Here is a 26338-nt window from a genome sequence, read left to right on the forward strand (position 1 = left end):
TGGAAAAGCCTTTAAAAAAATCTTGCTACAAGTGTGTAGGGTACTGAACCTGGTGATGCTCAAGCAAGTGGTGTAAGAACCATCCTGCAGGCTGGTTTCAAACTTGTGCTTGTTTTTGTAAATATTTGTTTAGCTCTGAGGGGAGGCATTAAAACTGAGTCAAAAATGCACTAAATGTTCTGGGCTGGAGGCTTTCCAAGTGTGGGTAAGCCAAATGCCTCTGCTTAGCAGCAAACTCTGCACATTCTCCTTGGATTTGCATCTCTGAACTTGTGCTTCTGTGTTCAGTGTGTTGCTATTCGAGTTAAAAACAGTGCAGTTCTCAGCAGTCTGGAAAAGAGTCTTGAAGCATTGGCATCCTCCTGTGCTCTTTGACAGCAGCAAGCCAGATACTGGTGTGAGGCAACAAAAAGGCTTGTCATGAAAGCCCAGTCAATGAATGAACTCGGAAAGCTCAGGACTTACGCCACTTCCTGGATTTATGCCTCTAATTGAGGTTACAAATTAACAGGTTTATGGAACACATGTAATTCACAACTAAACAGAAGAAAGCAGTTAGAGCTGCCACAAATATTTGCTGATATAGCACAGTTAAGCTGAAAACTGTTCAACTCATGGATGTTGGTGTAGCCGAATAAGTAATGCCAACCCTGTGTAAGTACAGGAAACCTGTCTTCAGACTCCTTTATCAAGGACACAAATGAAATGAAAGATTAATCTGGTTTGTGAGTTGTCTTGTTGTCTTAAAAAGTAATTGGCATGATTGTCTCTGATTTTTATTCTAAATCTTATCTCCCAGGTAAAATTTCAATACCTAATTTTTGTGGTTTTAGTTTCAGGGCCTGCCTTAGACTGTAGTAATGCTGAGTTTCCTTGGATCTGTTTTAGTAACAAGCCATTATTTCACTACAGAATAAGTTTCTTTTCTTGCCTTTCTGTAGGGGTGGGCTAACAGCACAGTTGCACTTGCTGTGCAGCCAGAGTGAAGCTGGCTAGTCTTGTCTTGTTATTGTGTATTAAAAGCTCGAACAAGTTGAGTATTTGTGGGTTTAGGCTGACTGCCACACAGTTCTAGAGTGGAAAAAAGCAAGTCTTATACACATGCATTCTCTGCATTTGAACTTAAATTGCATGAGTGAATGGGTTTGGAAAGTGAAATCTTGAGGCTCAAGTGACATGTCGGATGCTATTGCAGTCTGCCGTATACCAATACCAACTTCAGATTACTTTGCCTCGATGCTACATTCAGGGAAACTTCTCCAGGTCTGGCCATTATCTTAGCAATTGCTCCAACGCCAGAGGTCTCTGACTGACATTGTGCTAAAATCCGGGTTTGTGCCCTGAGGCTGTTGGTTTGAAGCAGTTGGAGCAACAGTGACTCATGAGCTTACTGATGTCAGAGCAGCTCCAGTCCAGTATGGGACCTTTCATACAAAGCTTCAACCTGGAGTGAGCTTTCAAAGAAGTTCCACAAATCCCTCAATTAGGGTTTTTTTCAGGAAACGGACAATCTTGACTGCACCAGTACCAACATTGCTACTTGAATTGATCTTAACTTGTAAATGGTCTCCTTTTCTTGATGGGTGTTAACATACCACTAAGGCTTTTCCACTTCTCTGCCATGAGTAAGTACCTGTTTGAGAGGAGTTGTTTTAATTGTTGGTCTCAATTCCAGGTGGATAAACTGGATGCCTCAGAGTCTTTGAGAAAGGAAGAGGAGCAAGCTACGGAAACACAACCTATCGTTTATGGTAATGCTTTAGCTCATGTGTTGTCAGTAACACATTCTGCTTTTAAATCAGTGCTTCTCTAGACGGGTTTTTTTCCAAGGAAGTCCTTGGAAATGGGAACATTCTTCATGTGAAATCAAGTCTCAGGGGAACATGTTCCAAAATACTAGATAAAGTACAGTGCTAATGCTGCTGCTAAGATTGGGTATGGACTGCAGGATTTAAGATTGTCCTAGCTCATACTGGGGAGTTACTGTTAAATACACAAACGTCTCCCGGGAAGGTGCAGGAATTCTACTGACTGAACTCTCGGTGCCGAGGAATAAAGATGACACTGTTCTGTCTTCCAGGTCAGCCACAGCTAATGTTGACAGCAGGACCCAGTGTGGCAGTTCCTCCACAAGCACCTTTTGGCTATGGCTACACTGCACCCCCGTACGGGCAACCGCAGCCTGGCTTTGGGTACAGCATGTAAGATGCAGCACAAGTCAGTTTGGAGCTAGCATATTTTCTTACTGAAACTCCACCGTCCCTCCCCGCTTTAATTCATAACAGGGAAAAGCAAGAGTTCTGCCTCGTGTTCTTGTAACCTTTCATGAAGGACTGTTTTTTCTAGCGCAAACTATTTGAATCACTTATGTTAAATCTTTTTCACATTCCATGTCATTTAGACTTTACTTTAAAAGGGGAATAGTTTAAACGACTTTGTTCAAGTGGGCTTTTGCAGGACTGCTTATTACCATTAAGTCTATTGTGAAGATTCTGATTTGCACTCTATAGTGTTACACTCTAATATTGAATCTTAAGTTCATTGTATGTGAGCAGCTTACGGTATGTACTGTCTATTCTAAACGCATTTAAGTCTCACTGTATATTCGGAGAAAGCTAAAGCGAAGATACTTGTATTTGACCTTGCAAGACTGCTGACAAGAGACAACACTAATCAGCATATCCTACCTTGGTTGGATTGCATAGCTCTAAAAGAATTTAAAATGCGTACAGACAACCTTGCCTGACTTAAAATGAGTAAAAGTTAACCTATGCAGGTTTTTCCAGTTATGCATATAGAAAATGCTAGTGTCTTTTTGCTCACTCCATATGTAACAGATGACCTTACGTTGTGCTGTATCCTGTGCTTTTGTGGGACATTCCATTCAGGAACAGAGCACCATGATTCCAATCTGTGTATTTACTAACCCTGCCCTGAGGTTTGTGTATGTTGGATATTGTGGTGTTTTAGATCACTGTTTTGAGTGTACAGAAGAGAGAATTCAAGCATATTGCTGTTCAGTTTTGTTTGTGCAATTTGAAATTACTCAATTTAAAAATAAATTACTGGACTGTGGACATGCTGCATAGTGGTAGCTTCACTTTACTGTCTTCGAAAAGGACCTTTGAACTCGAGCCAAGTATTACAGTGCTAGTAGTGTGGGGCACGCAGGCGCGTGCATTCGAGGGTATGAGGGGCTGTTAGAAGAGCAGCAACAGAGACCATTAGTGGGGTCTTGCACTGAGGGGGCAATACAAGAAAATATGTAACGCTTTTTCTATAGAAAGATTATGCCAGAGAGAAGAAAATAGCACTTTGCAATAGTTGGCTGCACTGTGGTCAACTACAGCGTATTTGAGCAGATGATACATTAGGATTGTAGTAGGGTGTGTCAGTTAAATTGAGATCATGTTCTAGGTATGTAAGTTGCCTTAAATATATTTAGCTTCAAATAAAATTGACTTAAATGTTTCTCTATGAATACTGTCATATTTGAGTGGAATGAGTATTACTACACTGGCCCTACTTGTGATAGCTGTAGAGGCTCCTGTCTTGTACCCAGGAGTCATCCTCAGTGTCAGGTTCCAGCCCTGAGGCTGACTCCCCTTCCCGCTTGCTCCTCTGCCTCTGCAGTTGCGGGGTGTGAGCCGAGCGCCTGTGGAATAGGGGGTGTGGGCATATAGTGGGGCTTAACCTGCCCCAGGCTCGAGGTCTTTGATCAAGAGCAGGGTGGAGCAAGTGTCTGCAGTGAGTAGTGTCGGTCTTTGTGAAGTATTATGCTTAAGAGGTACAGTATAAAAACTCCCCCATTCTCTGTTTATTACACTTGCTTATGCTTTCATTTCAGCCCCTCTGACATTTCCAGTGGGTCTGTCAGTCTGACTGATGGAGACAAATCCTTCTGTTCTCTTACACCATATTTCATAGGTATTGAACGAGAAGCCAGGGCTGAGACTGGGGAAGGCGTGTGCTCAGTGGTGGCGCTCTCACAGGAACGGACTTGCAGGAAGTCTGTCTGATCAGAAGTGCAGCGTTTTACAGTGTTAGAGCTACAGTGGAGCCACAGGATGGAATTCACAGTACCACCGGTAACCGAGCGCTTCCTTAAACCCGAGACCTGTTAATCCCTCGTAAAACGGGCTTTAAGTTAGTCCCTGTGGGACAAGCTGTTTGTATGTGGGGTAACATCCTGAACCTTGGCCAAACCGGGCCTGCTTGTGGATTCCTGCAAGTGCAGTAGCTACGCCGGCACCTCCACAAACGCACGTGGCTCACGGCCGCTCACCACAACTGTTACTGGCTCCCAGGGTCTGGGTTGCAAAGCCTCTTTAACGTGGTCAGTCCCATACCAGTTGCAAGCTCTTGCATCAGTTACTCAGAAGCAGTTTGTGCGGGAAGTTGGCTACAGCTACCCCCAGCACTATGGGGCAATTTTTAACTGCTTCAGCAGCTAATCTTTTCTGAATTAAAGAATGTATCTCTTAAAAAAAACACCTCTTGTAAGGCAGAGAGGGGGAACCTATATTTTTAACACATGGGACAAATTCACTTAAATGCTATTAATGCTTCTGTTCAGCCCGTAAACCAAAGAGCAAAATCCTCAATTAATTGCACAAGTCTTAAATAAAGACACTGGGTTCATTCTTATGCGTAGCAACATTCTGCCAGCTCTACTTTCCTCAACTCCACCTAGCCCAGCATTTTCTTTCCCACTTTAGAACGCACTACAGAAGCTACAGGAAGTCATGAAAGATGTTAATATTAAACTTTGCAAATTTACATCTTTTACAAAACCTGGTTACTTTATTTATACTAAGAGAAAATCCCCAAACTTGGGTTTTAATCCCTTCAGTAGTGCCATACACCAATGCATTCAGCTTTCTTTGGTCCCTGGTTTAGAAGAGTTTCAGGTGACCGGAAACTTTATCTATTACATCAGCTGGTCCTGGTCCGATACCAAGGACCGTCTGGGAGCCTGGAGCTATCTGAGTACGACCCGCGTCTTGGATTAAGCTCACAGTCAGTCCGAGGTGTTTAGCATCAGCCAGGAGTTGGATCAGAGTCTCTTCATCAGGAGCTTTGAGGACCACTTTAGGTTGGCCACAGTACTCCCACTGTTTCAGGAGTTCAGGATTTCTTCTCTGAACTTGCTTGTAGGCGGAAACAGCAGCGTGGGAACACTGTGCTGCTACTTTACCCTTTCCCATCTTCAAATCATTGCGGACAATCAGCACCATCTTGAACTCCCCAGACTCTCCCATGATGTTTGTTTCGCTCCCCAGGTTGTTCGCAGGCGCCGTCATTCCGGCTCTGGGCTGCCTCCAGAGTCTCCCGCGAATGCCCCATCCCAGGCACACTCCGCACGCGACTCCAGCAATGACACTGAGGAGCCCGGGTTTAGAGAGATAATCCATGATGGATTTTGAAGACTCCCTATGGAAGGTGGGGGGAAAGACATATTTATTTAAGCGTTTTTCAGCTTGTGAGAGCGCACCTGGTTATTTGGAGACAACATTTGTTAAAAAACTCCCTACTCCATCATTGGGGGGGGCTGTTCAGAGACCCCTTTCTCGGTGTACGGTCTGCTTTCCCAGCGACAGCTTTCTAATTGCCAACACATCACCGGTGACAGTGCACAACCTACACTCCTTGATGGCCTTCAACTCGGGAAGCAGAACTAAGAAAAAATTCGCGAATTATGTGAAAGTTATACCTAAAACGGGTGAGGAAAAAATGGTAAAAGGAGGGGGGGGGGGGGCGCGGTTTAAGCCAATACCCAAAATCCACCTGAAGGCAACTTTCCGGGAGGGGAGTGAGGGGCGGAGCCGAGCCGCCTCCAGCACCACCGAAGGCTGCGGCAGCAACGGCACCGCCAGACCCCGCGCACCGGCCACCCCCGGCGGAAGCGACTGCACCGGGCGGGCCAGCACCGGGTACGTCTGGACCCGATGGAAGAAGGAGAGCAGAACCCGAGGGCGCAACGAACCGGGCCGGGCCCCGGGGCACCGCCGGGGCGGGGTGGCCCGTGTCGCCGCGGCCCTCGGGGAGGGACCGGCGGCCGTGAGGGGCGGCCCTGCCCCCGCTTACCTGCCGCGCGCCCACCAGGCCGCTGCCGCCTCGCCGTCGCCCGGAGGTGACGCCACCAGAGCGCGCCGGGCTGACCGCGGCCCCGGGGAGGGTGGGAGGGGCAAGGAGTGCGTCGCGCGGGAAGTGACGTCAGCAGGTAGGCGGGAAAGGGGGCGGAGTAAACTCCGCCCCAACTTCCGGGTTGGCCCGGGCCCAGCGGCAGCCACCGGCGCGGAGCGCGGTGAGTGCAGCGCTGCGGGCCGGGCCGGGGCCGGCCGGGGGTTTGGCCGCCGCGGGGCCTTCCCTGGCGGGCGGGGATCTGCTTCGCCGTCCCCTCAGCGGCACCTGCCCGCCTTCCCCCATCCCGCCCCCTCAGCACCCACCTCGCGTCGTTCCCCTCGTGGCCGGCCCGGCCCAGGGTCGCGCCCCGCTCTCCCGCCTCCGTGGTGGCAGCGCACGGATGGGCCGCGCTAGTGGGGAGCAGCGAGGCGGGAGGTCCGGCCCCGGGGCGGCGGGGGGAGGCTTTCGGAGTGTCGGCGGCGTCCCGGGGCACCGCGACCCAGCGACGGCCCACGCGGTGTTTGTGCAAACCCGGGGCTGGGAGGGATGGCGGGAGAGGCCCAGCCTGGGCGGGAGAGCTGGTGGGTTGGGGGAGCTGCGTGTGCGATAACGGGGAGGCAACCGCAGGCTGGACGTTGCGAGGGTGAAGGAGGTCGGGAGGGGAAGGAGCCGGCCCCAAGGCACTGGAAGTGCAGGAGAAAGCTCGTCGCCATCGTTCAAGGCGAGAGCTGTGCTGCTGCTAATTTATCCCCCCTCCCGCTGGAGACTCGCTCTGCTCGGGACGCTTCACATCAGGCAGGACAAAACCCCGGGAACTGTGTGGTGGAATCGTCCTGCTTTGGCCCAAGGGACGATGCCTGATGACACAGTGAGAAATTCATCCTTCTAGCCCCAAAGGGTCAGATACCACCGGTCTTTGTCTGCTTCTCCAGTAGAAGTGTTTTGTGCTTCCCTAGCTGGGTTGTGAACTGCATCCTCTGCATCACGCCGGCTGTCCTTGTTCCTGTGGACTGTTTGTGGCTTGTCTTACAGACTGGGGTGGTTAGGCCCAAATCAATGAAGACTCTTAATGTTTCATTTCTGTTGACTGAGGCTAAGCACCTAGACGTGCTTGGTTTGTAGTTCTCTGGCCAATGACATCTAGTGATCACGGAAAATAATAAAGCAGTAAGATTCCTGTTTTGTTCCAGCTTTGTCTCTTAGATATTTGGCAAGTCATTTGGTGACCTGAGGGAAGGGGCAATAAGTTTGTTTGATAGTGGCTGTTTATCTCTAAAGCGCTGTGAATCCAGGTTATCCACTTTGAACTGCACATATGACACTTCTTCAAGGTTCTTTCTTGTCCTTGTTTTCTCTGCTGTGTGAGGTGGAGCTTACCAACGAGTGGGTATCCTGGTTTACTTTATGTTAATAATATGGGTTGAGCACTTGGAGGTGGGGAGAGTGTGATATTACTCTCTTACGCCTTGGAATATATGTATTTTGTTAGAGCAGTTGCTTTTGGTACTATTTTACTGTTAGGACTTCTGCTTTTCTTAAGGTTATTTCACCCCAGTTCCTGCCAGATAGGTTGATTGGGGGTTCTCATGCTTTATACCATCTTACCTTATGATAGCATACATAAGCTTTTCTTAATGCATTGATTTGCACATTGAAATGGCCTTCATTATGTCAGTCCTCTTTCTTTCAATCCATTATTTCCGCAGCGTGGGATGGACTTTTCTTTATTCCTTATTGGTCGTAAGTGACAGTTGTAATGATGGCTTCATCCTATGTTTTCAGATGAGAGTTCGAAAAAACACATTTCCAGTTGTGCAGTGGGAGGTGAGCACTAGATATTAATTTGAGCTAAGCTTCTTGTCCTACTTAGCAGCTGAAATCAATGGTACTTGTAATTTCTGTGGGAGAGGATAGGAGGAGACTTGGTAGCTTTTAAGTGGGTGGTAGCCATGAGGAAGGTGAGTATACTGGAAGCAAGCCTTTTAGCTGGAATGGTTGCACTATTTCCACCTTAAAGCTTCTTTTCTTGTGGTTACCTTTGAATATCTTTTGAATGTCATAACTGTTTCTGAATACATTTTGTGAATGTCTCTTCTTAGAATGTTCTATGTAGTTAGTGCATATTTTGTTTCTTAATAAGCTTTGGTTTTAAAACAAAACAAAAAAACTATTACTCCTCACGTATAGTAGGAGTAGGCCAGTTTTTCTGGTATAATGGTGATGGGAAAAGTATTATTATCTGCAGGTTAGACCTTTAACTTCTGTTACTTATGGAGAAGCGTGAGCTGGATGGACTTTGCTATTCCATGAGAACAAAGGACATGGCCTCGAAGCTATTGCAACACTAAGCTTTCTGTATTCCTATAGCATGTTGCAACCATAGTCATGGGGCAGGTCCTTGCTGGTTTTGGTGCTGCACTGGCCAGATGGACCCAGGAGGACAGTAAGACGTTATTAGTGAGGCAAGAAGTTGTTCGGTGTATTTCAAACTCGTTGGAAGAATATTTTTCTCTCTTATGAAGCTCAGAATTAGCCTCTGTGATTCACCTTGTATGGGCAGTGTATTGTCACTGAACGGCCAAGGCAGCCATAGTGTAACTGGAATTGGTTCCAGTTAGAGACTGTTAACGTCTATGAAAAGCAGAAGTCATCATCTCGGGGATGTGTTTCAGCTTCTGTTTTCCGTGGGGTTTGTTAAGTGCTTCTGTTCATTCCCTTTTCATCTGTGCTGTACCTCTTACAGAAGAAGCACTCTGGATATAACAGCTGGGCAGGTTCAAGCATCTTCTTGTGGGGAAACTGTCTCCCAGCACTTACAAAATAGTATAAAGGCAAAAGTTCCTACCAAATCTGCTCTCTCTACCAGCAGCTGGAGGAGTCAGGTGGCAATTCTTAAGGCTGGGTTTATACTCTTATGTTTCTAACTCTTCATTCTTTCTTAGTCAAATTTTAGCAGGCCTTTTTTGTGCAGGATGTGTTATCTTGGGACAATTCCCATGACTTTTCTTTCCTCTGTGCCTTTTGGTAGCATAGGGAGGCTGAGGGTGGAGAACTTGACTGCCACCTTCTGAGCACAGAATGCAGTCAGGGCTGAGACAAACATCCTGGCGGATAGTGTGTGTATGGATTTCGATACAGCCCTCTGGAACTGAGGATGTGAAAGATGCTTTGTCCATTAGTCACCTGAATATTAAGTTGCGGTCTTTTTTCCAATCCTCTGTGGCCCCTCTCTCCAAAGCCTTTCTCTCAGCTCAAATCAGTCTTCCCAAGTCATCAGTTTTGGTGGAAGGGCTGCTTGGGCATACGTGACGCGCCCTCCCCAAGAGGTCCGTTGTCGTGGCACTGATCAGTGCTGTGGTAGTACTTGTCACTGAGCCCCTGTTTGAGTGAGGACATGAAGTACGGTGTATTATAATGCTGCCTCATTCAAAATCTGATTATAGTTGAGTCAGGCACTTGGGAAACTGAAGTTAGCATAGCAGCACAGCGGTAACGCTAAGGAGGTCTGCTGTGATCTCCTCAGGTCACCCGCTCAGCAGCGTGTTTCAGCCTCTCTGGTAACCTTGAAGTGGTTTTCTCAGCAGCTGGTTGAGAGCAGAGGAGCCGTCTCATGCTGTAAGCTGTGATCTGCAGCCCCGGCTCGCTGCCTCCTGCCAGCGTAAGGAGCACAGAACTGGTCTGTGATCTGCACTGTGGCATGAGATGCTACACTGATAATGTTCACGTTCCCAGTTATTTCAATTTCCTTATATTTATATCTTTTTTTTTTTTTTGAAGTTTCAGCAAAAGATTGCTACAAAGACCTGAACAATGTGAATTTTGTCTTTCATCTTCCATGCCTTTTCATCTATATATTGTGTAGTGACTCTACTGCTGGATCTACGCAGACAACAATCAATATTCATGTTTCACTTGGAGAAAATCCACCAAGGAGAACAGTTTAATATATGTGGCCTTAACAGCAGGGACAGAACTTTTAGTAACCTCAAAAGAAAATGCGTGGCATCCCTGAAACTCATGGTGTAATAATATTAAATCATTCTTTCCTAAAAGATGTCCTAAAGTCTTTTTGGAAAAATGGAAATTTTAACTCTTAAATTATAAGATGACTTTTTTGAAATGGTATTTAGCCAGCAATTGGAAAATAGGTCTGGTGTACAGAGGCATAACCCACAAAATGGAAACCTGTGGTCTTTAACTGAATTACTTTTCCTTTGAGAGATTAAGCTATTTTAGTTAGAAAAACATTTTTAGTATGGGAATAAATGCACTCATATCAAAGTAACCCATTATAGCTAAATCTGTGGAGATTTTCAACGTCTTTCAGACATGTCCTAATTTATTCTAATTGAATGCTTCCCATGAGTGTTAAAGGACTGGAAAAAATCAAGCAGTTACTTTTTCTATTTTCTGTAGTCTTTAGGAAAGTTATTAACCTTCAAGTCAGGGACTGTGTCAGTTTTGTATCACATGATGAACAGTATTATCTTACTCTGTAGGGACAGAAGGTTTGGAAGAGCAGTCGCTTTGGTCTTGAATGTCTACAGAGCTGAGGTCGTAGTTGTCTGTTCCACTGGCTACAAATACAGAAGAAGTAGTGAAGAGTGGCATAGCTGTACGGAGCTCAAAGGGTATGTAGCGTTTCACTTCAAGACTGATCTCATCCTTTACCTAAATGTGTTCATGTGCCAGGCGGTCTTTGACTTTTGAGGGAAAGTGCTCACCAAACTGTTACTTTGCCAAGAAACTGTTAACTTACTCCCTGTGTAAATTGTTGCCTATGTAGAGCATTTGATGACAAACAAAACCGTATCACAGATGTGTAACACTGTCTAGTTTAGTGCTATTACTTATCCACTTGTGAGAGTCTTTTTTTTTTAATCTTTTGTTCTCCTTATCATAATTGAAAAACAGTGATGTAGATTAAGAAGAAGGAATGGTTATCAGAAAAGTTGAGGGCCAGGAAGCAGGATTGGAGCATTTGGTTTAAAAGGCAAGAAATGACGGAAGACTGAAAATGGGCTGTTGCTAAGGTGGCTGGGAGAAAACATCAGCAAAATGGTCTGAGCTGTAGATCTGGTCTTAGCAGCTGTGTAACAAATAACTTCAGAGATGAGAGCCAGGGTTCCAGGATCAATCTAAGTAAGAAGTAGTAAGAATTAGTGATTCAAACAATGTCTGGGAAAACAATGAGATAATTAAAATAGTTTATCAGCTTCCTTGTTGTTCCAGCACATTGGAAAGGAGCGTGAGTCCACGTTCTGCTCCTCCAAGTGAGAGTGCAAGCACCCAACTGCCTTGGCTTAAACTGTTTCCTTTTACATAAATGCACCCAACCCTTGGTGCTTCAGCAGCTTCCCCAGAGCTTCAGAGAGAAGAGACTTTTGTCCTTTTCTCTGATTACGGAGTACAGAGATTGCAGTGCCTAATTTCGTTATGTTCTCATGCTCTTGTTTTGCTTTGTCTCACTTACGCTGTGAAGTGCCAGTCACGGTTACCATAAGCCCTTTTTGTTGACCAGTTTACATTTTTGACTAGCAGTCATTGTCTTTTTATACTTAATGTTATGGATTGCACTAAAGCTGAATAGTGTATTGTGGGCTATTTGTTCAGCCCTACAAAGAAGTTGTTGTGTGAGCACAGCTCTAATGAATGATCTAAGCGACCCTGATACAAAACATGTTCAAAGTTGTTTTTCTCACTCTTTTAAATAGTTTATTTTTGTGTTTGCTGGTAACTACTCCATGTATTAGGCAAATTTATTTTTAGATACGGACTCTGTCTTTTTCAGCATCCATAAGAAGTGAAGTTCTGTTTAGCAGATGGAATTTAATTTGAGAATTGGACTCAGTTAATGACTCCATTTTGGGTCAGACTCCCACTCCAGTTAATCTCAATCGGGAGACATGAGTGCAGGACTGGTGATTCTAATAGGCATCAAAGAGAGCAACAGATCAAGAAAGCTGAGCTTTCTGGAGGCACATCCTCCAGTTCCTTATGCTGAGATGCTTTAAGTATAATTAGACTTCGGTAAACCAGGGAGTTTTTTCTGAAACCAGTAAGAGTTTGTTTTCTGAATTGCAGCCTGTTCAGACTTGCAATATGATAGGTATCAAATCTCCTAGTCAACTGTATTTTTAAATACAAGTTTTTGAAGCTTTTCTGCAGAATGATTGAACTTTAAGACCTTCTTAACACATATTCACCCTGCAGAAGTGTGCAAAGGGATTATTCATCTGCTTTGCTGTAAACATTGACTTGTATACTTGAGGTAGTGTTATGCAAAACTAATCCCAGATTAGTGCCTTTCCAAGCAGACAAGGTAAAACTGGCTATGTTAGTTGAGCTTGTGGAAGTTGTAATATGTATGTAGCAATGCACCTGAGATCCCTAGAGATTGATGATTTTTATGTGCCAGTAAGATGTTTAATGGATTACAGTGGAATTCAGTTCATGGCGAGGGAGCGTTGTACACAGCCTAGATTTTAGCATCAAACAGAGAGAACAGTTTGTATCACAGTAATTTAACTTTCTTGAAATGTAATTAAGTTGAGAACAGAGACCAAACCAATTGAGACTTCAATTTTGAAGGCTAGATTTGCACAGGGAAAAAAGATAGATTTCAAAATGAGGAACATGTGGCTTCCACTTAAGTTTTTTTATTTTTTTTAAATGTTTGTTATATTTAAACCAACAAAATGTGACTGAAGTTCCTTAAACCAGAACGTTTTTTTTAGTGTGGCTGTGTGCAGAACAGCTCTGATGGCTTTTGCTTCCTAAGCAGCTTTCTGTGAACGTCAGGCTTTCTAACTGTGCGTGCCCAATTTAAATATTCCCCTCTGCAGTTTGAGCTTTGTGTCTGTAAATGTGTGTGTGATACACATATGTGTATCTAAGCTGATATTGTATATGTATAAAAATACATATTTATAGGTATCAAAAATAAGAGCACCCCTAGCAAGTGCAGTCAGTTAGAAACAAAACACTCCACCATCTACAGGGACTTACTGTCCTAATGAAATTAAGAGATAGCTAAACATTTGATCCTTGTGTCACCGTAGCAACTGGCCGGTTATCCTCAACTAAGTACTGGTGTAACCCCACTGACTCCCAGAGTGTCAGGCTGCTATAAAACTGATCTGAGGAGAGGAGGGGGTTCACATTTCTCTGGCGTTTGACTAGCAGTTCAGAGCAAACCTTCAATTGCAAGTGACTGCAGAATGATGCTGTAGAGCTCTTACTGCAGCAGGTCAGTCCTCTGTCCTTGGCTGACTGTGGAGCCCTTCAGCATTTTTCAGGAGGAAACTCTTGCAAGGCTGTTTTATTAATTTTCTTGGTGGTTTGGGTATTCTGGGGCCCAAGTTTCAATGAATAAAAACTGTAACGTGCAAGAGATTAGTTTCTGCTAGATTGCTTAACTAGACAGATTTCTATTTCTGCGCCTTTCATTGCAGAGAGATGTTGGAGGAAGGACTCCTTGGCGAGACCTTGATGTTTTTGACTATTGGGTTTTAAGTAAAACCCCTTTAATAATCACATTCTAGCTAGTAATTTTATCTGTATTACAAGTAATGCACAAGGCTTGTACCTGTTCAGAAGCACATTTGTCTAAAACTGACTGGTGAAACCCTGGAAATTGAAACAAATACAGTATCTGAAATCTTATAACATTTTATTTTAAAAATTGACAAAATCATTGCAGTCTGAATCAAAGGGGTGATCTCAGTCCTGTTTACCTAACCTGAGTTGCTGCCTGGCTCTTAAGTCTAACATAAATCAAAGGGGAAGTATTTTTTCTGTGAAACTTTAATTTCCTCCACTAGACAGTTTTATATAACGTGTCATTTTAATATTGCACTACTTTTCTTTCCAACAAAAGCAGCATATCAAAAACTGTAAATCATGTTTGCTTACAGGGAGAAATGTAATGCAAATAAGATGCTTTAGCTTTGTGGGACTCTTTCCAAAATAAAATTCCAGAAACTGTTTTAAGATTCAAGAGAGGATTCTTAAAGCAAGGAGTCTGACTGGCTACTTTCTTTGTGTTTGATTGCATAAGAATTGTCAGCTGTTCAGGTTTGGATTTTTAAAGAAGCTCTTGCAACATTCTGTTTATGCTGGCTTCCAATTACTGCACTATTTACTCTCCTGGATAAGGAAAACCACAGCTGTTCTTTTGGGCTTTTTAAGACTGATCTTACTAGAGAGAGGCTAAACCAGCAGGCAGAATGTACACTTTTCAGAAGAGCTTTCCATCAGAGAGCTCTTGTCCATGGAAGAGTTTACCTTTTCTGGTTTAGAGATACTAGACTGTGCAAAACATGAGATGCAGTTCTGTATCTTAGTTACCATATTGAGGGTTATTTTTTTTAGGCCGTGAGGCTTTTGAGGTCTACTTGCATGCTGACTACCTGGAAGCTTAGTGCCAGAATGGATACTTTCTAATGAGAATCAAATCTCAAGCACCTCTCAGGATTGAACTCAGGTTTGTATGAAGCTCTGCTGCTTCTGGAACCCAAACAGTGGGCTGATGAGTAGAAGGGATTATTTAACAACCTTTTGTTCGGTTGTTAGAAGTGAGGGAGTTTTGTCATTTAAGTGAAAAATTTAGATTTATGTAGGTGGAAATGTTTTAATCTTTGTCATTGTGAGAATTGAATCACTTTCTCCTTTTTTAATGGTGTGATGCAGGATAACTGTGATTTGGAGAGCTGCTGGATGTTTGCCTGTGTCCTTTAACTATGGAGTAAGTGGAGTCTTTATAACCAGAAACGGAGACATTGTGCTTTTTGGTTTTCTTTTGCTATTAGATCCCCATACGTGACTGATCTATGAAATGGCAGAGAATGGAACAGATTGTGACCAGAGACGCATAGGAATGACCAAAGAACAGCACAATGGGAACTTTACAGGTAGGTGGAAAATGACTGAATGTTCTCAGCTGGTCAGCTTGGTGTGTGAAATGGCCAGTGCAATACTCGGAGGAGTTTCTGTTGGTGCACTTTATGCCCAAATAACGCGAAGGGCCTCAATGCCTGAATCAATCCTGGAAACTTCAGTCATCTCTAAATCTGAAGTTTGCACGATTTATGTATTGTAAAGCCACAGAGTAGTTTTATGCTGTTTTTCCATTCTGTTTTCTCTTATACTCTTTTCTCCCTCCAGAATTCTTATTCTGTAGTTGATATACATGTGAGCCCTGCGAAGCTGGCTTTGGGTGCCAACAGGGGCTGCAACAGGACTGAGCTAAAAAACTAAACTATGTTGGCACATACGTGGCTGTAGAAGTCAGGCTACTCAGCCCCACCCTTTGGCACTGAAATGTTAGTACTTGGTAATAAAAATCTGTTTTACTCTGGGAGAAACCCAATTATTAGTCTCCCAATTTCTAGCTTTTCTGTTGACATTTAGCTTCACTATAATTTATCAATTTCAATGATAAATTGCTAACAGAACAGTTAACTACTTCGTCTCCTGCCTTGCCTCTTGTTTTCCCTACTGGTATGTCTGAAGTAGGCTCAGGTTAATGTTTAGGACTCATGAAAAATAACTTGAGAATGTTTCATAAATTATATGTGCTGTGTAGTATAGCATATAAATTATAATTATCTTAGTTTGTTTCCTTTCAGCTTTGAATGTGCCAGTTCCATATTTAATTAAGTTTTGTAACCAAGTGATTTCTCAAGTTGTATGCAGTCTTACACCATTGTCTTTTATGACCTTTACTAAAAACAAGGTCATAAAAAACAAGGTTGAAGCACTTTTGTTAGACTTATTAAGTGAAAAAATAGAGAATATAAATTCTTGAAGCAATGAATGTGTCAAAATTTAAAGAGGAACCGTATGTGTGTATGTATGGAACAAATCAAAGGCTTTTACTTGAAGTCTTAAATCATTCTGTAACTCTGAGGGAATGTGGATGTTATCCAGCAGTATTTGCCATTGTAGGATTTCTGTTACTTCATCTAAAGCAACTGATGCTTAGAATACAAAATTAAGTGGGCTATGTGACTAACGAGGTATGCAATTTCTATGTAAATATTAGCATCTGATAAGGCAGCATGTTTCAAGTACTGGAATAAGACTGAAATAATACATCTTGGGTTACAATATGCTGGGGGTTCAGATTAGATTGATACTTCAAATGAAACAGCTCTTCACAAATTTAAAATTTATGAGTATTATTGCAGTGCTTGAAATGTATGCAAAACTACGTATGTTTTGACTTTGTACAGTAAGTGATGTTTAAACAAGTTTGGTGTCTGTTTGGATACAAGTTATTTTTGTGTATTTTTTCCATTGTTTTGTGGTATTATTTTTTTTTCCTCTTATTTCAGAATTGATTTTCTTTAAAAGTTTAAAAATTATTACCACTCATTAGCTTGGCAACCTTTGAACAAGCCATTCTCATCCAAAACGTAGCTAGGGGTTTTATTAATCTTGACTGTAAAGAAAATCTTGACTCATGTAAGCGCAAAATAATACATTTATTAGAAGAACCTTTCTTCTGTACTTATATGGTAGTGTGTTACAGTAGTGTTGAGTGCTGAATTATAACCAAATCACTGCAGTTAAAAGCAACCAAATGTATAGTGTCGTGCGGCGAAGGACTGTGGTGTAAAAGCAGGCCCTTTTCCTGGGAGCACTTCCTGTCTGCTGGGCTTACTTTGGAGAAGCTGAGCAGGGTGGCGAGGCTTACTGTGACCTGGGGATCCTGACTGGGAGGATAGATGCTGTTATCCAGTTACACGGTGACTGAAGTGTATAAAGAGCACGTGTAATTCAATCTAGTTCGATTGGAGAGGTCTGAGAATAGCTTTGGAAGAGAACCAAAATCAAAAGTTCAGAGGGAAATGTGGTCTCTGTGGTGGGTGATAGAATCTCATTTGACCTAATGTATTAGCTGATTTGTCACTAGTAGTGCAGTACCTTGCATAAAGGCTGATAGATATGCCAGACTTTTTGCACCCTGGGCCAGAGTCTTGAGCGGTTGTCAGCTACACAGAAGAAAAAAGCCACCTTATTTCCTTTACTGGACATCCCCTGATTTCTGATGCACTTGGAGCAAACGCTTTGTGATGAGTAGGAAAGATGACTGGGAGCTCACATTAACTTCCTAACAAAGCAGAAAAAGAAAAAAAGTTGGTATATTTTTGGGTAGGATAGAATCTGAACTGTCAGCCTGTGCTTTTACATTTCTGTTGCTTTACATTTGCAGATTCCTCTTTGAGTGAACGGAAGCGAAGGGACCGAGAAGAGAGGTTGAATATTGTACTGTGGAAACAACCGCGTGTTACCTTGCAGTATTTTTTCCTGGAAACTCTAATAAACTTGAAGGAATGGACCATAAAGTAAAGATCATTTCTTTAACTTCTACTAAGCGTTCTGGGGAAACCCATGCTCTGATTCAGTAGGTCATTCTGACATCTCGCTTTCCCTGATGATACACAACTTTAAAGTTCTTCTTTCAGAAAATATTTATTTTTGTATATTTTTTTTATATTTTGTCAGTGGAAGAAAATTGCAAACTTCCTTTCTGAAGAGTTGAATATTCCAATTTGAAGGAGTGGGACAGTGTTTAGGGATCCTTAAGGCAAGAGATACTGTACTTATGACTGCAGTGTTAAGTACTGATCTATTAATGTATGTGTTAGTATCGCTGAATGATCTTCAAATAGCTCAGCTAGGGCAGGGTTCAGGATTATGTGGAACTTGCAGTGATGTTTATGATGCTGCGAAGAGGACTTTGCTTCTAAGATACGTGGTCCCTTTCACAGCAGGAAATCATTTATTAAAACGCTTTCCCTAAGTATTATTTACACACTGGTTAAAATGGGGGTTTATTCCAGTTAGAAAATTTGTGAATAGCAGTCCTAACATCCCCTACTAATGCCGAAATGCACAGCTATTTTTTAACACACTAGGCTTGAAATGTTTTAGAGTGCCAAAAGGCAAACATGAGTAAAATTGGCAACTGAAAAAGCCAAGAGTAGCAGCCATCCTAGTGCTGTGTTGGTAACTGGAATCTCTGGCGTTTGGGTTTGAATTTACAATCATTTTCCCAGTCAGAAGCTAGGATCTAATGTCACCTTGGGTGATTCTAGGTGTTGGCCTGCTCCTTTGCAGAGTGAGATTGGTGATAGTGGCTGTGTTCATTGACCCTTCTGGGCTAGGTTCGAAGTGCTGACACGGAAGATCCACAGAGAGAAACTTCTGTTTTCCATTCTGATCTTCTGAAATGATTTGTATGAAAAATATCAGGTTTATTTAGTGTAGTCTTTTGTATACATCCCCCCGCCTCCAAATCTATCCCCCAAACTTACTTATTTTACTATGTGCATTCTTTCAACTGTCATTGGGAATTGTTTCTTTGAGAACTGTTTTATCGGGTCTTACGTTAGCCATTTCTGACAACCTCCAAGCATTTATTTAAACCCAGCAGAAATAACATTTGAGGTCTTATTTTAAGCTATTACATGGCTTCCTAGACATCAAATTCTGTTACAGATAGCAGTTGCATCCTCTTGTGCAGCAGATTTATGTTGTCTAGCACCAGCATGACAATATCTTTACAGAAAATAACACTATTATAAGCTATTAAGTTGAGACCTCAGATTGACTCTTAATGATCTCCTGTGTTCCACTTGAGTAAATTGTGATTTAAATTATGACAATCACTTGAAAATGCAATTGTCATGCTAATATAAGCAGCACAAATTATTTTAAAATTAAAGGAAAGTTAGAGTCACTTTTTTCAGCTTGCTTAATATGAACCATTTGTGACTGTTTTCCTCTATTATGTCTCATATTTCTATCTTTTTCTGTCTGTTTAAATAGATAAGTTTGCAATTTCATGTCTGAGATTAAGTGATGCTAGCACTTGCTTTTTTTATAGCATTAGATGACAGTATAATATGTTTCCTAGAAAATAATAAATGTATTTGCTAGACTACTGTGTGTGGCCACATAGGCATCAAACAGAATGTTTATGTGAAACTAAACGGGCTCAAAAATAATTTGGTATCAAATTACATAGGAAAACACTCTTTTCCCCTTAACTGTAGTAGCTTCCTAACGCTGCATAATTATCTAAAATGTATTTATTAAACTTTGAGCTGTTACAAGAGGTACTAATTTCAATAGATCGGGGGATCCAAAGTAGTGTAAAGATTTGTTCCTCTTACTGTCACAGTGGTTCTACCCACCAGCACAGAGTTTGAAGTTAGCACTCTGTGTTCCACCCACAGCTCATCCCTTGCCCAGGGCCAGTGCAGTGCCCGCTTTGCACTTTGCTTAACCGTGGATGTTGTTGATGGCCCTGTGTTTGAGACTGTCTTGGCTGCAGAAACTGAATGTTTGTTTTCAGACAGTTACTTTGTTTTTCTTAATTTAAAAAAAAATAAAAATGCATGGCTGAACTTTGATCTCACTTGACAGTGAAGCAGAGATTTTTCCCTAAAGAATAAAGGCAGCCCAGATATTTTCTTGGGAGGTTTATGCTTTTATAATAGCAAACTTTTCAGCTGCCATTGTCCCCACTGACTACATCCACGCAGACCCAGTCTACAGGGATAAATAAGTTACTTTGAAATGCATGCTAAATTATGACAAGCCCTAATTGCCATTTGTCTTTTAAGATTGTGGCATCGGCGAAGTATCTTGGTGTCTTTTTTACTGATGCTTGCAGTGCTTACAGCTACATATTACATTGAAGGAACACATCAACAGGTATGAGGTTTTCAAGTTACTTTCCTTAGTGACTAATAGTTCTGTCCCTGTGCTAAAGTAGATGTACTGGGAGTTGAACGGGGTCTTCATGAAATTGTAATGTATCTTTTGAACTCCTACTCGCTAAGGATATTTGTTTCTCATGTCGTGACTCTTCTCTGCTGTGTGTGGATGAGTTGCATTTTAGAGATGGGGAATGATCTATTTGATCTATTCTGTTGCATCTGTAGGTGTTCCACTTCTCATCTGTTCCTGAGTAAGCACACCTCCAGTGCTGCAGCACTCCTTCACATCTGCTGTTAACAAGCTTTTAATAGTGGTGTGAGCTCTTGAGATGTAATGTTAAGCTGAGTCATGATAGAACTTTGTGTTTCCCAAGATATGTTTCTTCTGCTTCTATGGAAGGGTCTCCTGACTAGCTAGGATAGGCATATATAGACATAAAATGGTTTCATGGTTCAAATCTGGTTCCATGATGCTTCTCATACCCCCATTGTTTTCAAATAGTTGTTCAAAAAATTTTGTGCTTTGTTGTATGTGAAGACTGATGCTTTTGCATCACTTGAAGTGTAAGCCATTGCTTAAGCATAAGGTGATGGTGTTGTCTACACCTTTCCCTTCCCCGTTTCTCTTTGAATTTCAGATATTCCCCGAGGGCAGGCAGCCCTTTTAAACCCTGCACAGCATTTCCTTGTGCAACTGAATCATCTTACCGCTCTGACTCTAAAATCAGCAGGTTCCCAGTTTCAGAGAACTTGCTTACGTCCATCCTGCTGTGGTGTGTCACTGGCTGCCTGAGGGACACGTAGGTCTGGAACAGGAGTCCTGGCTTCCCAGGACGGGTCTTGAAATGCAGTGATATGAGTTTCTTCAGCTCACAGCAGTCTTGCTCACTCAATCCCATGCGTGAGACCGAAGCACTTACATGCAGAGCAAGTTGGTGGATGGTAAATCAGTGTCCCGTTCCTGATAGACAAATACTTTATTAAAGACTGCCCTGGTTGGTGGCTGGTCAGCATGAGGGCCGGAGCCTGACGCACTCACCATTTGCCACTAGATGGCCCTGGCAAACTGGTGTTGAGGCACATGGCCCCTGAGCTGACTGCAGGGCTTCCCTGGTGCCAAGGCTTGGCCCCGCAGCGCTGCCCCAGAGCTTTCCTTGAGCCTGCTGGGAACAAACCTGTGCCTCTGGGACTGGCGAGGGGAGTGTGACCTGCAGGCTCCAGCCAGTGCTTGGAGCTCTCCGTTACGGGTGGTCTCAGTCGTGTGTGCCAGCAGGTATCTGTCCATCCCCCTTCCTCCAGAGCTGTGTCTGTGTCCCACTAGTGCCTCTACCTGTCCCTGTGTACCATCTATGTATACGTGAATACAAGCCACTTTTTTTCAAAAGTGTACTCAAAATAGCAAAGTATACTTGTGGTTTTCCTTTGCTGTTTTCAGGACTTTTTTACACCCTGGTTGAAACCTGCTTAAGACCTGGTAAACTTCATCTTGGTACTGTTGGTCCATGGATGGCATAAAATGGCACCTCTTCTTGGGGCTGTGGTGCAGACACGTTGATGGCCTGGGTCATCCTCTTAGTATTGCTCTCGTGATAGTGAGAGGGAGATGCTGCTTCCTGTCTCTCCAGTGTACCCAACCGGACTTTTTATGTCCAATTTGCTGTGACTTTCCCATATTCCCTCATTTGTGTGCAACACAACCAACATTTTAATTTTTTCTTGAAAGTAACAAACCTGGTTACTCACTGGTCCAGGATAAAACATCCAACAGACTTAGAGTACAGCTAATTTTATTCCTTTATTTAATGTGTTCAGGCAATTCCCTGAGCTGTCTGCACACTGCTTGGGCTCTAGCAGATGCCGTCTGGGGCTTGCTGCTCACTGCTCACACCTAGTATGCCTGTTCTGGATTTCAACCCTCTACTATTGAACCTGAATTTTTCATCTGTCTCCTTGGAAACATGCTTATTCTAAGGCGTGTGGGCTTTTCTTTTGAAAGTGGGCTATTTTCTGTACATGTCTGTGTTGCAATTGTAATAAATTGCAAATAAAAGTATCTAGGATTATATTTCAGTTCTTGTAATCGAGATAACTATCTGTGTTAGCTTGTAGCTTTAACTTTCTCCCCTAGGAGGTATCACCATTCTTGTTTTTTTTTCTCTTTTGTGACTTTTCTTTTTCAGTATGTGCGGTATATGGAGAAAAAGTTCTTCTGGTGTGCCTACTGGGTAGGATTAGGCATTCTGTCCTCTGTTGGACTTGGAACAGGTCTCCACACCTTTCTGCTCTATTTGGTAAGGCTATTTCCATACCATGTTCTTTCTGAATCAAGTATTTTAATTGTTGCATATTTTAAAATATGTGAATAAAGAATATCCCTTAAGTCCTAGAGGTTAAGTCCTTCTGAAGGAAATACTTAGTGTAATGCTTTTGGGCTCTAGTGAATGCTCATATTCTATACTCTATAATGTTGTTTTGTAGTTTGTATGCTATATGTTTGTTGAACTGTAGATACGAGCCTGCTGTTAATCCTCACTTTGAAACAATGAGTCAACATCTGCAAGCTCTATCCTCTAATTTCCTAATTTAAATCAAACATTTTCTAGTGTGTGCAGCTCAAATGTTTCCATTTAAAATTTTTTAGCATACTCTTTTTTTTTTAGTAGCTTAAAATGGTCATTTTTCTAGCTGAAACCACTGAAATAGCTATTTTAAAATTCAGTCTGTATTAATTTTGCTTTGAAAATAATAGCAAGAAAAATGTTTGTCTACAAAGATAAAATAATATCTGTTCTGAAAATTTACATGATGTTGTTTATCTCAACTTAGCTAGGAAAGTTAGGGAAATGTTTGGGTGTGTTTTGCTTTTGGCCATTGGATTAGTTCCTTGTTTATGAAACCACTGTCCTGGATTTAAGAAAAGGATTCATGGCCACAAAATAATTAAAACCAGTTTATGCAACAAATGTCATCTTGTATTTGGAACAATTACAGATGTTTACTTTCAGAACTGCTTTAATCATTAACAATAACACAGAAAACACTACAAGAAACAAGAAACTCGTGCTTTTCCACACAGCAGGGCAAAGCCTGTTAGATCGAATGGCATCTGTAAGGGCTGCATTTGCAGTAATCTTAGACTTAGTGTAGCTTCTCTCCTAAAGACTGTGGAGGCAGAAAGTACAGGAGAAAGGAAACTATTGCTGAACAATAACAAGTTTATGCATGCATAGCCTTCTAGACAAAAGTATTGCTGTCAGTCTAAATGATTGGAAATGGAAATTCAGTGAAGCCAATGAACACAGTGTCTAAACATTTTTATGTAACACTGGCTAGTGCTTAGACAGCAGTGAGTTGACAAAGTACAGACCTTTGACTTGCAGAGACGATGCTGTTAATGGCTTAGGGACAATAAGACACGTGGGCTGGACAGAAGGAAAATCAATCAAAACCATCAGTCCTGAATTGGGATGCTCTGGCTCTCTGGAGAGGCAGACCAGCATCGAGTGATGTGTGAGGTGGAGTCAAGCTCACAAACTCAGCTCGCTTTGGGTTCTTTGCCAGGCTACGGTGAGAGTAAAAATGCAGCAGGATGGGATCACCAGCTATTCAGAAGGACAGAGAGGAAGGGAGAGGAAAGCAATTCCAGGTTTGCTGCAGAAACCAGTTGGTCATGATTTAAATCAGCAAGTAGGAAACAGTTTAAATGATAGATTTTAATCTTGTGCTTTTTAATACTTTCTTAGGCTATCAACCAGTGAGAGTCAACTTAAGATTTCCTCTAACCAAAGATTTCATGATTTTAGACATCCTCTTTGAAGCAGTTTGGAGAGCTTATCATGCAGTTTCTATTCTTAATTTTTTACACATGTCAGAAATCCAGTAAATAAGAAACACTATCCACCATTTCTAAACTGCATTTGAAAGTGGGTAGTGTTTCTTTGCTGTACAGTGATCTGACGCAGGGCAGCGAGAGTGCTGTCATTTTATACCCTAGGCCACTCCCAAGATGATTTTGTCAGATAAAGGAAGTCTTCATAGGACAGCACCACTTCTTTTTTTTCCTCTAAGAAGGTGGAATGAATTGACCTTTCTTCTACTCTGAATTAAAAAATCCAGATGTTTAAATAGTTCTAAGTTTAATAGAAAGCAAATTAAATTGCATTACATATCACTTAAGGTTTCCTGTGGGTTATGTGAACCTAGTGGATATATTTAGGCCATGACCTGAGCTGACATTAAAGTACCGTATATGCAAAATATAACTTCTCTATTGGCTTATCAATATAATTTATGGTGGGTGTTTAGGAGGTGAACAGCCTCCCAAAGGTAACAGGGAGGTGCATCACCTGGGAAAAGAAATTTAATGTTGTTAGCAAAGGTATTTATTTGGAACATAAGAGGCAGGGTTTCACATAACTTGGTTAGGAGGGAGAAAACAAAGTAGATTGCACTGAATAGTTAGAAGGTGGTTATACAATAAAATGTGGTTAAACTACACCATCAACATCTAATGTGTAGCACTACAGGAGAAATACTTGTTTGCTGTAAACATGTAAGGCAGATCAGCATGTTTCTATTACACTGAGGGAATTCTGTAATGGCATTGAGTGAAGGAAGAAGAGGAGCAAGGATTTGTTTTCCTCTTTTTCTCCTGTGCAAGATTTAGTGATTAGCATGGACTGTAAATTCAGGTCAATTAACACTTTCAGGGCACCGAAGGCTTGTCTGAACACGGTTCATAATTTGGTGGTGTGTCTGTGGCTTTGTAGCCAGCAGATGGCAGTGGGAGTGTAAAAACAGAAGTTAGTTGCTCTAACTGTGTTGCCATTTTAAGTACCTGAACTGTTAATATTCTTGTACAGCTGTGTCAGCAATATCTATATGTAATATGCTATCAGTGTAGTACTACACTCCTTAATAGCTCCTCAGTCTGAGCCTACACCTTGTGAAAAGCAACATGGAGTACTAACTTCAGACTGTTGGTGCAACTTTTAGCAATAAATTATTTCAGAATAGTATTCTGGATTTAATCCATCTGGAAACAATGCAGTTAGGAGCTCCAGCTTTCAAAAGGAGGAGTTTGAAACTATTTTGCTTTGTTAGTTGTGCAGCAGTTGCCTCTAAAAGTAGAAATATGCTAGGTTAAGCAGGGAACTTGCTATATTAATTTTTACATTACTATATATCTACTTTTCATGTTCCATATACTTTATCATAATGAAGAAATGTAATTAAAACTTACTTTTCTATTGATTCAAAGAAATGAAAAGTTACAAAACAGCAAATCCTCTTCTGCTATAGTGCTGGATTTGCTGGCAATAGAGAATAGGCTCAGTAAGTGGTTTACAATTGCTTATAATTAATTGCTCATTTTAAATCTGTATGTACAGTGAGATTGTTGGGAATGCAATTACATGCTTAGAGAACAATGCTCTTGGGCCCACCCATGTGCTGCTGAGCTCTTGTTGAGGCTTGCAGTATTGTCTCTGCCATGAAGGGCCAACGGGTAGGAATTGATGGCATGTAGGCACCTGTTCAGTGTGCCTGAACTTCTTCAGCTGTGACACAGGTGCATCTTTTTTAAACGTAGCCCTCCCTTTACTGCACACAACTATTTTCATAGCAAACTGTTCATAAGCACAGCCTGTTAGCTGTGCAAATCACAGAAGTAGTTATGCAATACATGCCGTATATGAATGACTCTGGATGTTTGCTTTCCCTGGCCTGGTTAGCTGTTTTTCCAGTGTTGAAAACTGTCATTTGTCTGGATTCTTCAGAGCATCTCTCACCAGCTGCTTTTTGGAGCAGCATGAATTCAAGTGCCAGGAGAGATCCTGGGGTTAGCTGAGATTACTTGGAAACGGTTTACTTAAAGTAGATTTTACAGTCTAAAGCAGTCTCAGTGTGGGGGGGATGTTACAGCCTCTGGTTAATATTGGTTCACATCTGATTTGGATTTTGTGGGTCACCAGAACATTCTTCCAGCATACATCTTGGTGTAGGAGGGAGAGGTCAATTTTGTTAGTGTGATAACAGGCTTTTTGTTGCTATTTCTGTGACTCAGGAACTTTCTATATGTTATAAAGGGTCTGAACGTTGTCTGCTGTATTGGTTCCTAGTTTAATGCTGCTTGCTTAGTTGTAGCCAGCCCTAAATGTAAAATTTGACATGGCTTTTTTGGAAACAATTCTTGTGCTGCAAATTGGCACAAAGCTAAGGGCTGGCACAAAGCAGATCTTCAGTGCAGAAATAGGGAAGCAGGCCACTCTTCCAAGAATCCTTTTTATTCTGACACTTTCAAAACAAGTCTGCTGGCTTATTTTCCCAAAGTCCATTAAAGGTTTTTCACAATTCTTTAAAAACAACATTTTAAAAATAGTAATCGTGATGTGGTTCTGTAGGAAATAAAACTATTATGATTAACGACTCTAAATACTGTTTTTAGCAGCACGCAGCTTTTTTTCTTAGTCCCGAGATGT

At 42.0% G+C, this 26338-nt stretch overlaps 3 protein-coding genes across 8 annotated transcripts in view; 2 read left to right on the plus strand and 1 right to left on the minus strand.

The window, feature by feature from the left end:
• CLTC (clathrin heavy chain) overlaps positions 1-3471 on the plus strand; it is a 33449-nt gene extending 29978 nt beyond the window's left edge. For both annotated transcript variants that reach the window (XM_074845139.1, XM_074845140.1), the window contains 2 exons: positions 1676-1751; positions 2081-3471. In XM_074845139.1, the coding sequence (XP_074701240.1) occupies positions 1676-1751; positions 2081-2205 (201 nt within the window). In that variant the 3' untranslated portion in view covers positions 2206-3471. The remainder of the gene's footprint in view (positions 1-1675; positions 1752-2080) is intronic.
• Positions 3472-4781: 1310 nt separating this feature from the next.
• PTRH2 (peptidyl-tRNA hydrolase 2) lies at positions 4782-6204 on the minus strand. The gene is made up of 2 exons (XM_074845282.1): positions 6088-6204; positions 4782-5433 (listed from the first exon to the last, which is right to left on the minus strand). The coding sequence occupies exon 2, from the start codon at positions 5412-5414 to the stop codon at positions 4896-4898; it is 519 nt and encodes a 172-aa protein (XP_074701383.1). The 5' UTR covers positions 5415-5433; positions 6088-6204; the 3' UTR covers positions 4782-4895.
• A 29-nt stretch (positions 6205-6233) lies between these two features.
• The window catches only part of VMP1 (vacuole membrane protein 1), a 70643-nt gene continuing 50538 nt past the window's right edge, over positions 6234-26338 (plus strand). Inside the window, exons 1-7 of one of the 5 annotated variants that reach the window (XM_074845279.1) lie at positions 6234-6307; positions 10626-10757; positions 14500-14611; positions 14937-15038; positions 17345-17536; positions 19764-19854; positions 22040-22150. In XM_074845279.1, the coding sequence (XP_074701380.1) occupies positions 17466-17536; positions 19764-19854; positions 22040-22150 (273 nt within the window). In that variant the 5' untranslated portion in view covers positions 6234-6307; positions 10626-10757; positions 14500-14611; positions 14937-15038; positions 17345-17465. Of the gene's footprint in view, positions 6308-10625; positions 10758-14499; positions 14612-14936; positions 15039-17344; positions 17537-17697; positions 17720-19763; positions 19855-22039; positions 22151-26338 lie in introns of those variants that run through there. The other 4 variants (XM_074845277.1, XM_074845276.1, XM_074845278.1 and 1 more) reach the window with 4 other exon arrangements.

The sequence above is a fragment of the Strix aluco genome, chromosome 19 (genome assembly GCF_031877795.1).
Source record: "Strix aluco isolate bStrAlu1 chromosome 19, bStrAlu1.hap1, whole genome shotgun sequence".
NCBI lineage: Eukaryota > Metazoa > Chordata > Aves > Strigiformes > Strigidae > Strix > Strix aluco.